This window comes from Sciurus carolinensis, chromosome 2 (genome assembly GCF_902686445.1).
Source record: "Sciurus carolinensis chromosome 2, mSciCar1.2, whole genome shotgun sequence".
NCBI classification, from domain to species: domain Eukaryota; kingdom Metazoa; phylum Chordata; class Mammalia; order Rodentia; family Sciuridae; genus Sciurus; species Sciurus carolinensis.
Genome location: NC_062214.1, coordinates 17,312,263 through 17,333,994, shown reverse-complemented (window position 1 = coordinate 17,333,994; position 21,732 = coordinate 17,312,263). Strand labels below are relative to the sequence as shown.

Here is a 21,732-nt window from a genome sequence, read left to right as displayed (position 1 = left end):
TTCATAAAATTAAAAACTTTGCTTTGTGAAAGACAATGTAAACAGGCTAAAATGGCAACCAAAGGGTGAGAGAAAACATCTCTAAGTCATCTACCTGAAAAAAGACTAGTATCTGAAAGCTATAAAGGACTCACTCAAATATTAACTTAAAACATACAATGAAATTAGAATATGGGCAAAGGCTATCAAGAAACATTTTACTGTAGAGGACAAAGATGTCAATTAAGCACATTAAATAATAGTCAACATCTTAGCCACAGGGTAATACAAATTAAAACCACAAGATATCACTATTCACCAATCAGAATGGCTCAAGTAAAAAATAGTCACAACACCAAATGCTGATGAGGACAGAGAATGTGGAGTAAGCAAATCACTTATCCATTGTCAGTAGGAATATAAAATGGTATAGCAACTCTAAGAAAACAGTTTGGCAGTTTCTTAAAAAAAATTTAAACATACCAATTATACTCTTTGGCATTTATCACAGAGAAATGAAAATGTATAAAGGTCTTATTCTGAATAGTCAAAAACTGGAAATCACTCAAATGGCCTTAAATGGATGAGTGATAAAACAAACTGTCCTTCATCCACATCATGGAATGGTACTCCAAAATGAAGAAATGACCATATAGTTGATATAGATAACATCCCGGGTAAATCTTCAGGGAATTATATTGAGTGAAAAAAGTCAATTTCCAAAGTTTACATACTGTATGATCCCATTTACAGAACATTCTTAAAATGCCAAAATTATAGAAATGGAGAACAGATTACGATTGCCAGGGACTATAAAGAGGTGAAAGTGGCAAAGAAGCAGATGCAGTTATAAGATAGCAAACATGATGATCTTTGGGGTCATGAAATGTCCTGTACCTTGATTCTATCAAGGTTAATATTCTGTTTGTGGTAATCATACTATGATTTGTAAAATGCTACTATGCTGCGGGGAGGACTGCATAAAGGAATACAGAATCTTTTTATATTTTACAACTGCATCTAAAAGCTACAGCTACCTGAAAATAAAAAGTTAAATTAGAATAAAAATTCAATGCAACCTGTATGTTTGAAGTTTCCATAATAAAATCAGGGGGGAAATATAATGCAGCAGTAGCACCAATGCCACTGAGTCCCCAGACAAGGGTTCTCTTTGGTATGAAAGTGTGTGAATGAACAACACAGCACATCTGACTCACCGTTTGTTTCTGAAGGCCATCTAATTTGTCCTCGGCATTGTCTTCTTTATCCGTGCTGCCTCTAAATAAAAGCAGAGGAGTTATTTTGCTGCTAGGATGCTTGCAAAAGAACCCCCTACTCCAAATCACTGACTAGAGGGAATATTAGTAGATTCCCTTCCTTCACAGGCACTTAAAATCTTATGTTTCCCCCTTCTTCTTAAAACAATTCAAGAGACACTGGGAATAAAAGAAACTCATTAAATTGTGTCATCACTTCTACAAGCATGGACTTCCATTCAGCTGAGAATGTGGCCTGAGGTTCTGGCCTCATGATCTACTCAGGCAAGTTCGCAGGCAGGCCATTCGATGACACTATCAGAATAAAGGTAAGAACTGCCCATCAAGAGCTGCCTGCATATATGGCTTTGGTAAAAGAGCAGGTTCTAGACAGAAAGCTGTGCTAAAAGACTGAGGCCTGATGCACCAAGCCCAGATCACAGTGGGCTGTATCTGCCCACAGATGACTCACATCTGGCAGCTTCTTGGGCAGCTTTTCTCTACCACTGAAAAGGAAGGGCATTTTGCCTTCTGTCCTTAGATGCATTTGGCCAGATTAGCTGCCTAATGTCTTTTCTCTTGTGAACATAAATATTGTTGATGCCTGTTTTTCATCATTCTTTTCAAAACTGACTTTGAAATATTCGTGTCCCAAATATGCTTATCCTTGCTGCTCAGGTCCTAGAGGCAGGAGAATCTCCTACTTTCAATGCTTAACTACAGAGAGAGTAGACATCCCACAAAAAGGTAAGCTTTATGTCACATTCAGGTACCTCACCCAGGTGGTGTTTTCCCTGAATTGGTGAATCTAACATCAAGATCACTAGTCTTGGGCCTTTGTTAACATCTCCCAGTATGCATCTTTAGTATTTGTCCACAGGAAATGAATGCCTTTGGGAAAAGAACATCATGACAGCTAATGTGGTCCCCAAGCATTACGTTAAAGACAGAAAATTCATGTTACTCTTTTCTTGCTTGAAGCTGGTTAGGGGCTCTGGGCAGTGTAATTTTCTCATGGTCAGGCCTGACCATAGTCCTTGGCAATGTGGTATGTGCTACTTTGGGGGAGAAGTTTGGGCCAAAGGCTTACCAAACACAAGCTAAGAGATAAGCTACATTTCCTAAACATTTGTGTATTTTGGAGAACTGTTGATTTTAGCTATTATGTTAGCTTTCCCAAGAACTTATGGCTGTTGGTGTTATGCCTTCAGTAGATAAAACTCAAGCAAAGTAGATTTTTGCACATAACCCAGGACAGGCTGAAATGCCACAGCCATCAAGCAGTGGGTCTTAAATCTACCTTACTTATGGACCATGCAATTCTTAAATAATACTAGAATTTCAAGGTCAGGAAGCCTTTACTTGCTTGCCTCTTCTTAGTTTTATGTCAGTTATGAGATGTCTAAATTCCTCATTGAGAATCCTCTGACTAGATAAGAAGTAAGCCTGGTTAACGAGTTGGGACAGGATGGCAGGCAGCTTGAGGAACCCATGAAGGACAGGAATTGGTAATTGGTTACAAAATGTTTGGAAGTTAAAGAACAGGTCTGAGGCATAGTAGGGTGGATCCACAGCAGTGATTTGGGAAGGTAATGGCATTGTAGCAAGGTTTACAGGAGATGCTAGACACTGAGGAAAAGATAGGAAGGGTACTGGATTATGTGGAAGAGGTTACAGGTTGGTGGCATGGCATCTCACACCAGGGTCAGTCTACGTGCCTTCTTACCTTTCAGGAATGTCTGAGTTAACATCTGTAACGCCCTGTTCTGCAGAAAGGGACTTCTCATCTGGCATTCCAACTTTCTCCAGAAAGCAAAGCGCTGGGTCTGCTCTCATGGCATTGTATCTCTCATAACCTATTTAAGTAATGAAAAACGTCAGAAGTCATGTTGGAACACACCAAATCTGCCATGGGCCCTAGACAGTCACTTTGTTTCCCTTATTAAGTAACAAAACAAAACAAAACAAAACAAAACAAAACAACAAACAACAAAAAAATACTGCTTTAGGATTAATGGGCTCCTATGAGACTTCCTAATAGGGAAAGATTCTGGAGCCAAAGCTGACACCCCTAAGCAGGGCCTCACCAAATCCAAGAGCTTATGGAAACACTGTGTGTCTATGAACAGATGCAGGATCCAGATACAATTCTCACCTGTCTGCTGCTTTCAAACAGCAGAGGGAATCAGACAAATTGGCTTTACAACCTCTTCCTCATATCCCTCAGCTCTGGATACCTTGTTATGTCTTAAATGGGCCTTGTGCTCTTACAGTCCAATTCTATTCCATGTGTTAGAAAGGTAAGTTGAACAAAATGGCAGACACAAGGGCTGAAATATAAAGAGGACTACTATGATTGCTTATTGGGTTAAAAGAAATCTATTACCTTGGTATTCACAGACTCAGTATGGAATTCTAATTCCCATTGGCTAGGGCTTTGGAATCTCTCCTCACCAAAACCCCAAAGTCATAGATGGAGTACTTGGACCCAGAAGAGAGACCTCAAAAGGGATGTGAAACAATGAAAACACACACACACACACACACTTTCAAGTTCATAAAATCCAAGCATGAGAAGGTATTGTTGTTGTATTGAATCTAATGTAATCTTAAAATGAGATAGAATTTGGCTATGTAAAATACCCAAATCTACTGTCATACCAAACTATCTTGGAGGAAATTCCTTAAGATCTTAAAATCCTTGTGATGATTCTCCTTGCAAACAAAGTCAATCTTTAGTTCTATACCATGCATATTGCACGTAATGGAAGAGCTGAATGTAAATAAGAATCAGCCTGGTTGTTAAGGATAGACCTGATTTTACTTAGTTGAGTATTTCATTTTTATCTTGGTTTTGCTGTCATAGCACTGTTGATGCAGTTGTAGCCTACATCAGTAGGCAGCACCTGGTACTTTATCTCCAAGAAGATGCAGGTACTTGACCTTTTAATCCAACCTGACTTTCCCACCATTTCCCTGACAGGTACTGCCCACTGAGGCATATGGCATGAGAAACTACAGTGCTCTTCTTTATTCACTTACTCCTTAGGGCCCTTATTTGATCACTGTAAATCTGCCTCCTGAGATCATGGGCCTCACAGGCACAGAATCTCTGTTTTGCTTATTATATATATCCAGTATCCAGCACAGGGCCAAACACTGCACATACTCAACAAATACCTGACTGGATGAGTCAGTTCTGCTCAGATTCCTTCTGTTCTAATCATCATGGTAAGAAGAACCATTCTCACCCCATCTCTGTGTTCTGCTTCAGCTGACATCAAAACAAAAATTTCCCCAGTTCTCTTGCTGTCTTAAGAAGTTTCCTGCCACTGCCTCGACTTGACTCTCCTCCATGAAAAGAGGAGTGAAGATGAGATGGTGAAGGTTGTTCTCTACTGTCCTTATCACTGAGGGAGGTTAGCTGTCCTTGAGTGTCCCACCTCCATGCACTTGTGCTTGATATGGCAAGAAGTGGGCTGGGACCCTCCGTGTGCCCCTGGGTAAGTTCCGACTTCGTAGACTTTCTCTTGTCATGTGTGGGTCTGACATCTAGAGACATAGTCTGTACTTCTATTTCTTAATTAGCTGTGAAGCTACAGGTTCCCTACAAAGCCCTAATGACAGTCCTGAAAAAGAGATTAGCAGTGGCTATAATGGCAAAACAAAGATAAGCAACAAAATGACACGTCTTTGAGGGGGTGGAGGCTGTTATCTCTTTTTCCTTAGTAGATAAGTTCTTCTCTCAGAATGTGGACAGAAATACTAAATTTGTATCTTGAGGAACTTTTTCATAAATCCAGGTTGTCAGAGAAGGTACAGCAGTCAATTGATGAAAGAGAGAGCTGGCAGGAGCATCCATTCAGCCTAGGTTTGCTACAGGGCCTTCTTGCTGCAGGCTAAGGCCTTGACCAAAGATTTGGCCAGTTCTCCTGGGGCTGGCCTGCAGGAGGAACCAAGGTTATATCCTCAATTAAGCATGGTTGTTGGAGCTGGCTCTCTGGGGTGGACTAAAAGATTCCCCAAACCCCAGTCTATAAACAGCTGTTTCTTATTAAAGAAAATGGCTGCAACACTACAGCACACACTTAACCAAGGAATGGAGTTGAGGCAGAAGAGGTTTCCTGATACATGATCCCTGAAAAGTGAACTGTCTTTAACAGGTGGCTGAACTGAAGAGCAAATTCTTAAAATGCTGCCAGAGTGAAGAGAGGGTTACTAACTCCAGTTTCTGTCAGCTGTCCAGAAACTTTGCTCACTCCTCTTTAAACTCTAGGTTAACTTAAAAAAAAAGATTCTCCACGCCATCTTCTAAGCTTAGATTTTTAAATTAATAGGGCAAAAGATACTAAAAACATGTAAGTTATGTTTAATGATCTTAGAATTTTGCATATACATGAAAAGATAAAACCTTTAATTTTCCCCTCATTTGTTTATTTCTTCACTCAAGAATCATTTGGAATCAGAGCTGAGAGTGGTGGCACACACCCGAAACTCAGGAGGCTGAGGCAGGAGGATCACAAGTTCAAGGCAGCCTCAGCAAATAAGCAAGACCCTCTCCCAAAATGAAAAAAATACAAAAGGCTGAAGATGTTGTTCACTCCCCAGTGCCAAAAAAAAAAAAAAAGTGAATGAGGGGGGGCAGTCCTATCCTCACCCCAAATGCAAACAGGCAGGTGAGGAAGATAAACTCCAAACGAGTACTTTTTGGCCACAGTAACCCTTCTGTAGTTTCTCAATAACATAATGTTCACAGTACTGACACGCATCACACATTTATTAAGACTCCAGGAGGGTAAGGCTCTACTTTCTTTTTTTTGGCATGTGGGGGAGGAGGGGTAGTGGGGATTGAACCCAGGGGTGCCGCTTTACCACTGAGCCACATCCCCAGTCCTTTCTACTGTTTATTTTGAGACAGGGTCCAAGTTGCTAAGGCTTGTCTTGAATGTGTGATCTTTCTGTCTCAGCTTCCCAAGTCACTGGGATTATAGCTATGTGACACCATACCATGGTAGGTTCAACTTTTCAGAAGGGATAAGTAACAGGACTATGGAGTTTTGCAGGAATATGGGAAGCTTGGTCAAAGACTGCCTGAATCATCTTTCCTGGGGAGTGATCCAGAAGGAAACATATTCACTAAAATACACACCATGCTTGAATACGCCAATGAGAAGGGACTTATCAGCCTCAGCATCCCACCAATCCACTGGGATCTCCATGTAGTCGATGTCGGGCAGAGGCACATCGAGCTCCCTGTGGAAGAAGGAGCATAGGCTCAAAGTTCCTTCAACACAGATGAAAACAACACAAAAGTTACCGGTCCAACCCTGGTATGAAGCCACACTCCTAGCTGTATGCTGAGATGCTGCAATAGTAACAAAGAGGAAGATTCAGAGGTGGTGGGTCAATGTTTCTTAACCAGATTCTTGGCATCAGATTCACCAGTGGAGTTATTTAAGTATTTGTGCTTCAATTCCAGGCTCCACCTTAGACTACGGACATAGAGTCCTGAAGCACTGCCTAGAGAACCCACCTTCAGCTGGCCCTGGGATCTGTATGTTTAAGGAAGTTCTGATGTGCCTCTGAGAACCACAGTAAACGTCAGTGATACACTGGACATCTGAAGGCAAAATTCCTCCAAATGGCTGAATTCATACATGACTGAATACTTAAGAGTGCCTAAACTGTCTTGGTTCAACATGTTGCTTCAACACATAAGGATCTCAGGTACTACTTGAGAACAAGATAATCTGCACTGATACAATAAGGGAATAAGGGCCGTTCAGAGGATTAGTGCCATGATAGGTGGCACTTTCTAGGAAAGGTCTGTTAACTGTTGTGTCAAAACTGATCATAGATTGAACTACTCCTTGCCAAAAGAATCAAAGTAACTTGCCCCAGGGTGCAGACATGCAGAGAGTCAGCAGGCCTGTTCCATCAGTCCCTCTGGGAGCTTCTATGTTCTTAATGTGCACATGGATCCTTAGCTCACTGTCTTCATTCATCTGAGTTCTTGCTCTCTGAAGGTTTTGGGATTTGTGAGGGGGAATATTTACCTGAATGACTCCTCCTGCCTGTAGCATCTGAAAATTGTTCTTCCATCAGGCTCTTACTGTGACACAAGCCCAACAGCCCCTGCCAAGTTCAATTCTCTCTGTGAGGCTAAGTGTTCCCTGGCTTTCAGTTTTCCAGAAACCCTATGCTCTGCCTGCATAGTGCATGAGCTGAACTTTCTGGGATAACTGTTGTTCATGTGTTAGGGCAACGGCTCCATGCCAAGGCATTAAACCTGGACAGGGCAAGTGACGGAATGAGAAAGCAGAGGAAAGGAAAGCAAAGAATGGGCAACAGACTCACCCTATCCATCTTCTACTGAGCTAACACCCATTACTTCTTACATGTCTAAGAAAGCATGACAGGTGATGAGTAAATTCAGATTACTTCTGCCAGGTAACACTTAATATAAACTCTCAGGTTGAATTTGTCTGCATTTATATGACTTAACTTGAACCTCTTTACTAAAACATACAACCTCCCTATCCCCTGCTGGAAATTATTTTGATGACCCAGAAGGCACATCAAGTAATAGCAGTCACTGTGAGGACTGGTTCTGATTATAAGTTGCCTGCTGGGTAGAGCTGACTATGCTCCTCTCTCCTTTAGTGCTCTAATGACTTAAAGCCATTGGCACTGCCCAATGGAAAGAAAGAGAAAGAAAGCATGGCCCCATGTTATCATAAAGTCCAAATGACAGCACTTTCGGTGTTTTCTCTGGGTATGACCAGTGTGTATAGGTCTAGGGCAAACTGCTGCTCTGGGGAAGATGAAGGAGGCTGTCTGGTGATTCCCACCTATACATTATAATTTTTTGATAGTTTTATCAAGTGGCAGCTGAGAGTTTTCTGGTCTCATTCCCTGAAATCTTGGGAGATTTCCAAAGGATTGTATAGTTTTGAAAAATATTAATTTACAAAACTAAAATGCAGAAATCAAACAGGTCACAAAATGTAATAATATGATTAGTAAATAAAGGAGAAATATTCAAATGCCTAAGAGTACTAAGGTCAAAATAGGATTCTGAGTAGAAGTTCTAGTTTATACCTGGAAGATCAAGCCTTTTTAAGTAACACTCATTTTTGCAAAAATTACTTAAGGTAGAGAAATTATCCCCCACCCCCACCCCATACTGGGGATTGAACCCAGGGATGCTCTACCACTGAGTGACATCCCCATCCCCTTTGATTTATTTTGAGACAGAGTCTCACTAAATTATCAAGGTTGGCCTTGAACTTCTGATCCTCCTGTCTCAGCCTCCTTAGTTGCTGGGGTTACAGGTGTGAGCTACTACGTCTGGTAAGAAATGACCCCCCCCCCCTTTTTTTTTTTTTGGTCGTGCTGGGAATTGAACTCCAAGTGAGTTATATCTCCACCCCCAAGAAATGACTGTTTTAAAGGCAATTTTACAGTACTATTTGGGAGGAGAAACAGGGACTAAAACCCCACCAAAAGCTGTGTTTCTAAAAGCCCACTTTCTCCCTTTTTGTATTTGTAGATAACTTGACCAAGTTGTCCTTCTCTACCTGCCTGTTTACCTACCACCTGGGCAACTGATCTTGGGTAGGTTGGGAACATGGGCCTCCTGAAGCACAGGTCAGTCCATGAACAGGCACTTTACCTTGGTTCTTCAACACTGAGAGCTAAGGTTGATTTTGTTTACCTGGCAGAAGTTCCCTCAAATGCTTTATCAGCTGCTTCTCCCAGTATTTCAGCTTTTAGGTAGTACAGCATCCGTACTCGCAAAAGGACCCTAGGAAAGATGAGAACAGCAATGTAAACACATTAGAATCATGACTGACTGTGAACCATACCCTACATCCCAAATTAACAGTGAAATATGGGCATTCCCACGTAGTCAGTGAGTATGAAGTGATATACCAGGAAGCACCAGAAAAATAAGGTACCATGTGCCAATGGCAGATATCAATAAGAGCATCCTCACCCTACCCAAGAAAGCAACCACCCCCTCAGTCATCTGTTGGAATGCCCCGAGAGCCACAGAGGTGACCAGAGACAGACAGCACTCCCCTTGATCTTTCAGAGTACTCAGCCCTTCCACATGGCCACAGTGACTTTGGGGCAGAGTTGGCTTCTGAGGCTAGTTACCAGTTTACCACTTACTGAAGCTGAGTAATGTGAGCCCTGCTGAAGAGCAGTGCTTTCAAACAGTTTTAGTTGCATATAGCGAAATGAATAAAGGGCAGGCATCTCTTTTTCACAGCAATACATCTTCTCTCCTGATTCTGCAGAGGCAGCAACTGGGCTCCACAGTCGTCCACCAGACAAAGCAATTAAACAAGTATCTGCTAGGCAATTACTCTGTGTCCTGTATCGTGCTGGGTGCTCTGAGGTATATACCAAAGTAAACAATTCGACCTCATTCTTAGGGAGCCTACAGTAGTCTAGTTGTGAAATGAGACCAACCATGAAGAATTAGAGCACAGAAGATGACAGTGGGGGCCCAGGCTAAATATGCGTGTGTGATCCAGGTTGAGAGTGTGGATGCAGGCGAGGCCACCACTGAAGAGCTGCTTGTGATCAAGGCTAAGCAGCAAAGAGGTCTGGAAGGGTACTTAGGTCAGTTTTCTCACTACCAGTCAGAGGGAAGGCTGGCCACTGGAAATAAAAGCCTGAGTACATTTATAGTACTTACACAGGAACTGGCCGCCACATAACGTGTCTAAAAGAAGGAATCACAAGCAGCATGTACAATACAATATCATTTTAAGGAAGACGAAAGGAGGCTGCATATCTGTATATGCTGGTATGGGCACAGAATGTCTGTGGAAAAACCTCTGGAGAGGGCAACTGGAAAACTGGAGGTGGGAGGAAAACTCACTTTTGACAGAATTTAAAAAGTCTATTCGAAACATGTTAATAATGAGGGGTTGAGTCCTCTAAAAAAGTATAATTTCTGTTAGTACTGGGGGAAAGTGCCACTGTGAACTTGAGTTATGGGTGGAGACATACCGAGTTAGAACTTTTAGAATGGAAAGAACCCTCATGTCTCTGTTATATTAATTTTAACTCAGCTGCCAGTCAACTAAATAATTTTGATATTTTTCCCCCACCTAAAGCTCAGAGAATAAGAACTCTCTAATTCAGAACCACAACTGATTCTTACACCTCACCAGTAGGAACAATTTCTTATTTGGAACTGGAGCAGAATGTCAGTTTTGTGGTTTAGTGCCCTAGTGCCCCAAGACTAAACTACACAAGAACAGAGTTTTACTATGCCCCACTGTTTGTTGCTGTGGGTACCCCGCCCCAGCTGTAAGCCTATGGATACAAAGGACACTATCTCAAGTGCATGCCTATCAAGTAACTGGAGGCCATGAGAGCAACACCAAATTGGAAGAAGCAACCCAGTATAGGGTGCTGAGAGCATTGACCAGTGAGGCCAGTGTTCTGTTCCTGCTAATGACAAGCTCAGTCCCTGAGGTCACTTTACTGGCTTTGAGAGTCAGATCAGAAAAATCCTCCAGGGTTCACAATGCCTTGGGCCAGAGAAGAGATTTGGTTAAAGAAGTTAGGAAGTTATAAAATGAAATGAATTCTGACTCAGCTTGGACCACAGCTCCCCTATTAGGTCTTTCCAAACCTTGTGTAAATAAAGTAAATAGCACAGGAGCATGAAGTGGTATCCCCATGAGGTTCCAAGGAGCCTAGACCATCTGGACAAGGCTTCCTTAAGGGATGGAAAGGGGCACACTCACTTATTGCAGTGCTGTTTGAGGTGTTTCTTGTAGCCATCATCATGCAAGACCACCTCAGGGTTGCAGGTGGCTAGCCAGTCTGCATTCTTTAGTTCGGGGAGCAGTAACTGGTTCTTTGTCTTCTTCCCTTTCCTCCCTCTGGGGACAGGGGCTGACAACCCTGAAATAGACAGACAGTGTAGAGCATGTGGATGAGCCGAGGGAGCTTCAACATAGGAATTAAATCAGAGATGGGTGGGGGCTGCAAAGAGACAACCAGATCATGCATGGTGGGCCCTGGATGATAGGTCCACTTCTTAGTCCATAGGAATGTGAGGTGCTGCACCTGTTTCCTTACTCAGTCAACTCCAGGACCCTTTAGTAGGTCAGTAAGATTTACTGAGTACCCTGTGAGAACCGAGGAAGTAGAATGTAACCTGTGTCCTGTGGGCCCTTACAATTTAGCAGAGGGAAAGGAAGATTTGATTTGAAACCTAAAGGAGAACTTTGGTTAAGCACTGGAAAGAAGCTCCACACAGGAAAGGCAAGACAAGGTGGAAGACAGAGAATGGTGAAATTCAAAAGGTGAGCTACAGAACACAATGTGTGAGTCCCCACTCAGGGAAGGAACCCTAGGAGACTCAGGTTAGTGGGCAGGACTGCATGTGGGAAATTGCAAGAGGTCCCAGTTGTTCTCAAACAGAATAACAGGTGACATTAGATGATCCCAAGGGATAAATGAGAGCATCACCATCCTTTCCCATACATAACATTCCAAAATGTATCCAAGATGGAAAAGCGCCCCCAAGCACAGCAACATGGACCACACAGGAGAGGGAACAAAAGTGTGCAGGAGCTTGTGCTTCTTGGGCACGGCTCTTCCACCTCTCACCTGAGTGGTTCTGGAGGGTCTGGGCCTGCCCATCTTTGGTAGGGGTGATTAGTTCCCAAATGAAACTCTTGATCTTCTCATCCCCTTTATAATGCTTGACACAGTATACCAGCAGGGCCCGGCAAATCATCTCCATGTCCTTCTCATTCAGGTGCCACTTGAATCGTCCGTGAGTTAGGATGTCCTTCCACCGGCCCCAGCTGATGGTGGAAATACAGAAGGGCGTTGGACAGGGAAGGACCACCCATGCACAATTCACCTAGCAGTACAAACAAGAACCACAAGGGCTTCTCCTCCTCTTTCGGGTCTACTAATCACTTGGAGGGCCTTGTCCTGAAAGGCCTTTGAGGACTGCATGACTGCAGTACACCAAATGTCACTAAGGTGACATGGGCATTGGACAAGGAGAGTTCCATATGTCTACTAGACAACAATTTCGGGAGCAGGGAGTAAGTTTGGAATTTAAACTGTGTCCAGCTGCAGTATTCAAAAGCAATAGTGAGCTCACAGAAACTGAACCTCCTACTTCTACTAAAACCAGAGCCCTGCAGAAATCATGTCTTGACTGTAACATCTGTTGTATGGACTCGTTATATATCCTTGAGGGAAAAAAGCAGGAAATCAGTACAAGGCAGAAAATTAGTACCAGAGATTTGTTGTGACAAGCATGAGAAAACGATGGCACCTCTACACTATGGCTGCAGAGCACACGGAGACTGAGGGGGATTCTGAGCAGTTAAGACTAACTCTTGTTCCAGTAGACCCCATTAATCATATAACAAGAGGGGACTGGAGAGACACATTGGACAAATCCCAGGGACTAAAACAGGGGAAAAAACACCAGCACCACCCCAACAAGCAGAGCCAATACCTACCCAAAGATAAGCAGGTTCTTCTCTACTCGGAAGCATTCAGCTCGTAGGTAGCGCCTGGTTTTGTCATTGAGGCGCCTGGATCGCGTGGGCCTTTCGTCTGAGTCGCTGTCTAACTCTGAAAACTCCATGAGCTCATCTTCCTCAAATGAGTTGTAGTGTTTGGTCTGCTTTCTCACACGAGGTCGGTCAATCACTAAGCTTTCCTGAAAATGGAGAGGACTGTTGGGGAGCCGGCTCTCTTCTCTGCTTCTATCACAATGCCTAAACATAGCCGCTGTCCTGCTGCCATTACTCAGGGCACAGGTGAAAACGAACCCCCTCATCCTGTATCATCTTCTAGCAAGAAATGCTCTTCACAGCACACCTGCTGTGAACACAGGATAAGCAGAGGCAATTCTCTGGGACTTGCTCAAGTTGGCATGTTCCCTGGGGGGCCCCAGTGCTGTCGGTCACCATCTGCTGTTTCTGCCATCATTTTAATGGGGGTATAGGCAGGTGTGGCTTCCCAGTGCCCAGAGGGGCAGTCTGATCTTGCCAACAAAGACTGGAGTGGTGAGGCCCAGCTGTTCTGCCCAGCGTGCAGAGTGCAGTCTGTGCTCTAGAGACAGGACAGGTCAGAGAATTCCATCTGCTCAGCAACTTTCTGAAGACAAACACATCCTGCTGCTTCATTATCTGCCTCCTCTCTACTATCTATTAACCGTTTGTCCTCTGCCAAAAGATAAAATTCTTAGCTCAGAAATCTCACTCATTCTGGTGGCTCCCATTGCTTCTTTAATTTCATCGTTTCAGGCTCCTTATCCCTCTTCCCCCTGTGCCTCTTTCTAAGGCTGTAGCCCAGACAGCCAGTTTCCAAGCCTCTTTGCTTCAGCGCCCTTGTGTGCCCCCTTGGAAGGCTCCCACTGCTTTCTGCTGCCTACAGGGCAGGAGTTCTTCCTTTCCCTCTCTTTCCCACCACCTGCAGAGTGGCTTCTGGGTTGCGACACTGGGAAAACACTTAAGCAGATTACTAAAGGGGACTCAGAATTTTCTTCTTAAATGAGGAAAAACATTTTTATTTGGAGAAAAGAGGTTGGATTATGTAAATTTTGGTGGTCCTATAGAAAAACAGTTATTACTGGGTGTTAGTTATTGACTTAGCGGGACATAAGCAGGGATTGTTCTCTGGGTTTGTGGGTCCATGTGAGTTTAACACTCACCTGAGGAGACAGGTGGAAATGATGCATACTCATCCTGAAATGAGGTGATAGGGTCAGAGATGGAAGAAAGGAGACTAACACTGTATGGAGACCTCAGTTGGCCAGGCACTGGTACCAGTTATGTTCACAAATGTGACCTTGCATCCACCGTGTGGGCTTTACCACCTCCTTTTCTCACTTGTTGTAGTGAGGGCAAGTACCTCACCCAAAGGCACATGCTGGGTCCATTCCAAAGCCCATCTCTTTTCCGTCTCACATATAGAGACTGAGGTTGAACTTGACCTGTTTGGTCAGTGCCTGCTCTGTCTATCTTTGTCTAACTTCCTGGATGCTCAGCAGATTTTATGTACCATTAGATCACTGTAAAGTTATATAACAGTTAACATTTACCAAGTGCAGTCCATGTGCCAGGCACATTTCAAATGTGTGACAAATAACATCTCATTTAAGAACCAAGACTCCAGAGCAAATAATGACTTGAGTTGTGTAGGAATTTACTGTCATGAGATAGTAGTGAAATGTTCATTGGAATAAAAAAAAAAAAAAAAAAAAAATTCTGTACCTTTTCATTCTTTGCTTCAGTGTCTAGTTCAGCTATTTTAGCCCATTTCTGCCAAAAGTTAGGATCATCTAAGGAAATGTCTGTTCTGTTTCCTGAAGCCACAAAGCTAGCCTGTGAAGGAGACAAAGAGTCAATAAACTGCTTGAACACACAACTAACTAATAAAACAGTTATATTATTTCAAATGCACCAGAAATTTAAATATATTACTTATCTGCATCAAGACCAAAACCCCTAACATTGCTTCTAAAATGAATGTGAAATTCTCAAGGATATTTCTTTTTCTTTTATTTCAAAGACTGTATGAGGAAACTATAATTTTAACCTAGAAGGTCATTTTTTTGAAGCTTAACCATGGAAGCAGGAGGATAAACCCTAGAAGGCAATAGCAATATTCTTCTTGGTGTCTAGTTCCCTACAAAAAGGTTAATTACCTAAGCATTTTCTAGATTTAGCTTTTCTTTCAGTCCAATAGTTACCACATATCTGCTTTAGAAAAGGCACTAGGCTAGAGTATGAGGTATAGAGATGAGCAATAGGTTAGCCATATTTTCCCTACTGTACACAAAACTTCCTACTGAAAAAGTCCTACATGAGTCATCAAACAGGAGATCAAATCAACAGATTCTGTGGTCAGGGCATTGCAAGTGATCTGCCAAGTTCTAAACCTAGTGACCTCAATTACATTGGAAGGAGGTCTAAGACTAGAAACCAGGAAATGTAAGTAAAATCTCTTTCTCATGAAATGAACAAAACATTTTCAGAATGGATTGTTCAATGGCAGTCTACTCTTTCACAATGACTGAGTGATCTACAAGGGAATAAAGGTGACCACAGGTTCTAGAGCAATCCTTGTGAAGAAAGGAAAGAATAAAGTGCAGGCTAGTGTCTACCTGCCTTTTATCAGCTCTCAAAGGCTCAGAGCATCTTCCTTCTGCAGCACAGCCTTTCCCTATTCAGATTTCCTATATGTACCGACATTTTCAGGGAGTCACACAGACTAGCTCCATATAGTCAAGAAAATTTCAAGGGTTTGCATTTAAAGAAAGAGAAGACTTGCTAATGAGGGGTGAAGAATAAACAACTTTCTTTCTCCCCCATCCCCAACAACGACTGTGGAGAGAAGGTCCTGTACCTTGGCAAAAGTGGACCCTTTCCCCTCAGACTGGATGGTGATCGTATGGGTTCTCCTCTGAAGAATCTGGTCTATGTCTTCTTCACAAAATTTGGAGCCTTCATCTTCCTCATCCATCAAAGCTCCATAAGCACCTTTCCGGAGCAAGTCCTCCACCTCCATTTTTGAGAGCTGCTGCACCTGAACAGGTCACCAAAGGCTACTCACAAAGTGGAAAATGCATAGGAAAAATAGCCTCACATCTGGCCTTTGTGAGTCAGTGTGCAGTTCCTCCACTAATAGCACAATAAGAAGAACAAAGGACAGGGACAACAAACTTCACAAAATGAAAATCCAGATAAAGGTACTCTGGATTTTCTCTGGGGAGGGCAGGCAGACCTCTGGAATAAAATCCAGCAGATGATCCAAGGGCCCTAACATTCTTCAGGATGTTGGTTACCATCAAATGTCACAGGCCATTAAAACTATCCACCACTGAAGGGGATATATTTGACATCTTTTTTCAATATTTTAGTTTGAGTTCTATCTTTAAAAACCTCCAGATGTACCAAACAAACTGGAGAATAATGATTTATTCATTATTAAATAAATACATCAGTATTGGAAATGATGTCATTTCTTAAAAAAAAAAAAAAAAAAAAAAAAAAAAAAGGGATCCCAAGCCAAGTGTGATCTTCTTAACTGCTTGTTAAAAATAGGAAATGGGGTTCAAAACACCCTTCCCTGGTTCTAATTAAGAATCTGGTTCTCTTTATATAAATCACAAGAGGGAATTCCGTGGCTCCCAAGATGGGTTACTTGAAGTATTACACTTAGCAACATATGTATAGCTAAGAGGATACAGAACATCTGGACTATAGACAACTTATTTAGATGGTTTTAATTCCCAATCTTTGATGCCCTAAGCCTACTGATTAAGGAGATATTCTGCTTTCTTTGCCTATATTTGAAAACAATTTAAGAATCTTAGCTGTAATCTTTATCCCCTCCATCAAGGGAGAAAAAACAGATTTTAACAGCCATATTTCAAGCTGCTAGTTTATTCAGTCATTATTCACTGATTATCATGCACTGAACATCTTTAATATGCCATGCACTGTTAGGGGCCATAGGGGCTACAGACAACACTCTTCCCATTAGACCATCAAGAAGCTCAGTCTAGGGTATGAGATAAAACATGGTAATGAATACATACTTACACAGTAAAGAATGTTAAGCTCCACCAGCTCCTAATGGGCACGACAAAAACTCCTTACTGAAACATTATTGTATGCTGGGCAACTACTACGTAACTGTGCCTACAGATTTCTCTAAACCATTCAGAAAATGCAGAGACCTGACTAGAAAAACCCAGAGAGGCTAGGGCTGCATGATAAGTGCTCAACACTCCAGAGCATGTCCATTGTACTCACTCCATTGGTGCTGCCCTTTCTGTTGATATCCTGAAGTACAGCCTTGTCTAGGCCCAGCTTTAGGCTGGCCTTATCAAACATTTCCCGCTCATAGGAGTTCCGAGTGATGAGGCGATACACCTTGACGGCTTTGCTTTGGCCTATGCGGTGACATCGGGCCTGAGCCTGAGGAGGAGAAGGGTCATACATATCACATCACCCTGTGTGTGTGGAATAGCCGCAGTCAGGGAATAGGAAGTGCTTACATCCCACGTGAGTGGGGGGGGCTCCTGCAGATATATGTCATGGGAAATCACCCAAATGTCAGCTGCCACCTTTGTGGTCACTCATTTCTTCACCAATTGCTTACTGACTACTATGTGCCAGGGATAAAGCAGTGCAGGAAGCCCTGGTGTCCCACCCTCCTCAGTTTGTGCAGGCACCTTGTGAGATGGCACTCATTCCCAGGATGCTGTCCTGCCCTCTGGGAGATACCTCAGAGCTGGTAGCACTACTTCTCTACTTTTAAATTTTATTATACAAAACTTCAAATATAAACAAAAATATAAGAAGTCTAATGACCTCTTATGGCAATCTTGCTTCATCTACCACACTCCTATCCTCCAACATTGTTAGGAGGTGAGTCATAGGCATCATTGTGTTTCATTCTTACATATTTCAATATGTGTCTCTAAAGATAAAGACTCTTGTAAAACTCATTATATTACTATTGTTACATTAAAAAAATTAGTATCAACTATCTAGTCAGTGTTCCAACTTCCCCGCTTATTTCATAATTTTTCAGTTTGTTTGCTTATTTGGATGAGGAACCAAATAAGACACATACCTTCCAGTCAGTTGATGTTTTCAGTCTTTCTATCTTAGATATGCTCTGCCTTCAATCACTCTTTTTTTCAAATCTAATTTTCTGTTAAATGAACTAGGTATCTGCCCTATGTTGTTCCATGCCTGACATCTTGCCAACTGCGTTCTTGCTCTGCCCCCATCTATGTCCTCTAAACTGGGATGTATACCTTGAGACATGATCCAAGATAAGATATGTTTGGCAAGGTATTTCACATATAGGTTTTCAATTTCCATCTATAGAGGCCCTGTTATCTGCTTGTCTGCTTTTGAATTGAAGATCACTGCCTAGATCCATTCCTTTATTTGGGGTAACAATTCCCCTTATCAATTTCTTATGAACAGTAGGACCAGAGCAGACGTCCTACAACAGCTTATTCTTCCTCTCTCTGGCCAGGCTTCAGGGAAAGTGGCTAAGAAACAACCTAGCCATAGTCAAGAAAATGAAAATGGTACTTAGAGACAACAATCTGAATGCTCTAGGGATACACAGTGCACAGGTTTGACAACTGTTTCTAGGCCTATTCAGCAGGCAAATAAAGAAAGCTCTAGTGTGTATGTGCAGTATATACAGATCTGTGCATATGTAAGAAATATACTATGAGGTCATGATATTTTTAGTTTAAAAACTTCATTAAGGGCTGAAGAGGCAGCTCAGTAACAGAACACTTGCCCAGCATGTGGAGGCCCTGCGTTTGATCTCTAGTACTACAAAAGCAACAAAATGAAAAAAAAAAATTCATCAACCTTACACTGGTATTTCTTCTCCATCATAATGAAAAGTTCAACCACACCAGTATCATCATCCATTTCATTTCTCTCTTATCTATTTACCCATCTATCATAGTCTCAGGAAAACAATACCATTATAACCAACCAAAAATATAATTACTGAGAACAATGTAATATTTTTGTCTCCTCAGCCACTTAAGGTTATAAACTGTACTGAGTATGTACAGTCAGATCAAAACGTTTTCAACATGCACTTGAAAATAGTTTGTTTATTTATTTTTTTAGGGGTAGTGTCAGTAGTCCTGAAACTACTTTCTGGGTAATCTAGGATTCTGAAAATGAGTAAATAATCTAGGGATAACAGAAATAAGGGTTTTCATTGTTGAAGAGAAAAGTTACAATTATGGAAAGAGAGAAAGCTAGAATAAACTCTATAGTTAGAATGGATGGGAGGAATCAAGTATTAACACACAGTAAGGTGTGTGTGCATACATGCACAGATACAGAAACAGATGTGGATATATGTACACATGTGCATTTATATAATATACAAATGAATGTGTGTTGCAAATATGCATATTTATATTCTGTTTGTGGGTGTATCCTAGTAATATCCACTGTATCCACTGAGAATGTGTAGAAGCAATGTTATCCCAAAAACAATGAATATATTTAACTCCCATATCTTGTTTTTTAAATATCATTCTTAAGACAGAGCCAAGGCATGTTAGAGAAAATCTATAGGTAAGAGTGAAGTGGAAAAACATTGAGCCTCAAACACATCACTGTGCCTGATAGAAGGAAGTACTCAAGGCATGATAAACACCTTCAAAGTAACATTTGAAACTTGAAGACTTCGACTGGCTGAGTCTTGGACTATATGAACATCAAAATAAAGACAGTAGTAGACTGTAACCCACTGAATAAAAAAGAACCTATGAGATTACCCTGACATAAATAAATGGGAGGAAAGAGGAAAATTCTTCCTTATTCAAGAATGTCAAGTAACAGATACACTAATAAATGATAGAAAACTGCTACTTTGTAACCATCATAGAGATGACTGATTCAGGCAGAGATAATCAATGGAAGATAAAACCATTAGGTGAACTATAATGAAAAACAGGTATAGTCTTAATGTATTCCCCTAAAACTACTTCTAAATTTCAAAGAGAAAAATAGAAACTTTATAGTGGACAAATCTAAGGGATCAAAGTCAACATCATAAGACAAATGAACTATGATATATATTGAGAAGGATGTATCAATTTGGTGGTTGTAACAAACCTGAATTCAACCTTGAGGAAATAAGACAACCCAAATTAGGGGCAAAATAACCTGCTATCACTCTACAAAAACTTGAAAGCAAAAAGAAAGATCAAGGAACTGATCTAGCTTTAAAAGACACTGAACAGATGACAACTAAAGGTAATGGGTGATCCTGGCTGGATCCTGGTCTGGGAGAATGATAGCTACAAAATAAATGAAATGAAATAATAAATTTGAATATGAACTACAGAGTAGAGAACAGTATTCTTATTTTTTAATTTTGAGAACTGAACTGTGATTATACAAGAGAAGGCCCTTGCACCTTGGAAACATACACTATGTAGCAGATAGAAGGATTCAATGCCACTTACTCTCAAACAGTTCAGGGAAAAAAATGTTGTGTGTTCACCTACATGCTCAGAGAGAGGGAGAAAGGGTGATAAACACACACACAAGCAAAGGAGTGAAAAAGTGTGTTTGGTTTGAATATGAGGTGTCCCCAAAAGCTCAAATGTTCAGAAGCGAAACGATCAGGAGAGCTGTAATCTAATCAGTAGATTGGTTCATTTGATAGAATAATAATTTGAAAGGAGTACCTGGGTGCTAACTTAGGCAGATGGGGTGTAAGTGGAGGAAACGGTCACTGGGGGCTCGCCCTTGGGGATTCTCTCTCATTCCCCTGGCTCCTCCTCCTCCTCTCTTTCTGCTTCCTGGTTGCCATGGACTGAGCACCTTTCCTCCATCACTCCCTTCTGCCATGACGTTCTGCCTCACCTCCAGCGCAGAGCAGTGGGGCCCACGTCAATGGGTTGAACCTCTGAAACTGTGAGCCAAGATAAACTTTCCTCCTCTAAGCTGTTCTTGGTTCTTATCAGGTATTCTGGTCATGGCAATGAAAAGCTAACACAGAGGGTAAAAATATTAAAGTAATTTGGGACAAAATGCGAATACAGTTGGGTCAATCTGGATAAAGCATATCAGAGTTATAATAGGCATGGTGGTGCACGCCTATAATCCCAGCAACCTATAAGGCTGAGGCATGAGTGTGGCAAGTTTGAGGTCAGCCTCAGCAACTCAGCAAGACTCTGTTTAAGTAAAAAAATTAAAAAGCTGGGGAAGTAACTCAGTGGTAAAGTGCTCCTGAGTTCAATCCCCAGTACTGCCAAAAGAAAAAAAAAAAGAAAAAAGAAAAAGAATATCAGTGATAAAACAATTACATAAAAATGAAAACATAGAAAAAAAATTACATATATGGCATAATTCCAAAATGGTGTTTGACTAATGGTAATTTTCTATTTCCATCATTCCTTTTGCATTTATTATTGGGAATTCTACTGAAAAAAAGTTATCTTTTGTCTCCCATTTATTCACCTCAGTATTTTATTTGTTATGTTGCATTGTAGTTGATCTGGAATGTCCCCCAAAGTTTCGTGTGATGAAGTCTTGGTTCCCAGTTGGTGTGCTTTTAGGAGGTGGGGCCTAGTTGGGGGAATAGGTTTTGGGGGGTGTGCCTGTGGAGGGTACATAGGGGTCTTGGTCAACCATACCTCTCCCTTTTTGTTTCCCAGACACCACAAACTGAGCTTGATTGTTTGACCATATTCTCTGTCACATGCTTGGCCTCACCACAGGTCCAAAGCAATGGGGTGACGCAATCATGGACTGAAACCTTTGAAACCATGAGTAAAAATAAATCTTTCCTAATTTTAAGTTGGTTATCTCAGGTACTTTATCACAGTGATGGAAAGTTGACTAAGACATGATGTCTACTTGATACACAGATTCGATCGTTTCATTTTGTTTAAAAAAAAAATTTTTTTTTTTTT

The 21,732-nt window shown here is 41.6% G+C and overlaps 1 protein-coding gene across 1 annotated transcript in view; it reads right to left on the bottom strand.

Moving 5' to 3' along the window:
• Chd6 (chromodomain helicase DNA binding protein 6) overlaps positions 1-21,732 on the bottom strand; it is a 206,508-nt gene that overhangs the window by 33,123 nt on the left and 151,653 nt on the right. Inside the window, 10 exon segments of the mRNA XM_047538643.1 lie at positions 1,197-1,257; positions 2,962-3,091; positions 6,385-6,488; positions 8,953-9,042; positions 11,009-11,168; positions 11,880-12,079; positions 12,755-12,957; positions 14,516-14,626; positions 15,651-15,830; positions 17,063-17,227. Of these exon segments, the coding sequence (XP_047394599.1) occupies positions 1,197-1,257; positions 2,962-3,091; positions 6,385-6,488; positions 8,953-9,042; positions 11,009-11,168; positions 11,880-12,079; positions 12,755-12,957; positions 14,516-14,626; positions 15,651-15,830; positions 17,063-17,227 (1,404 nt within the window).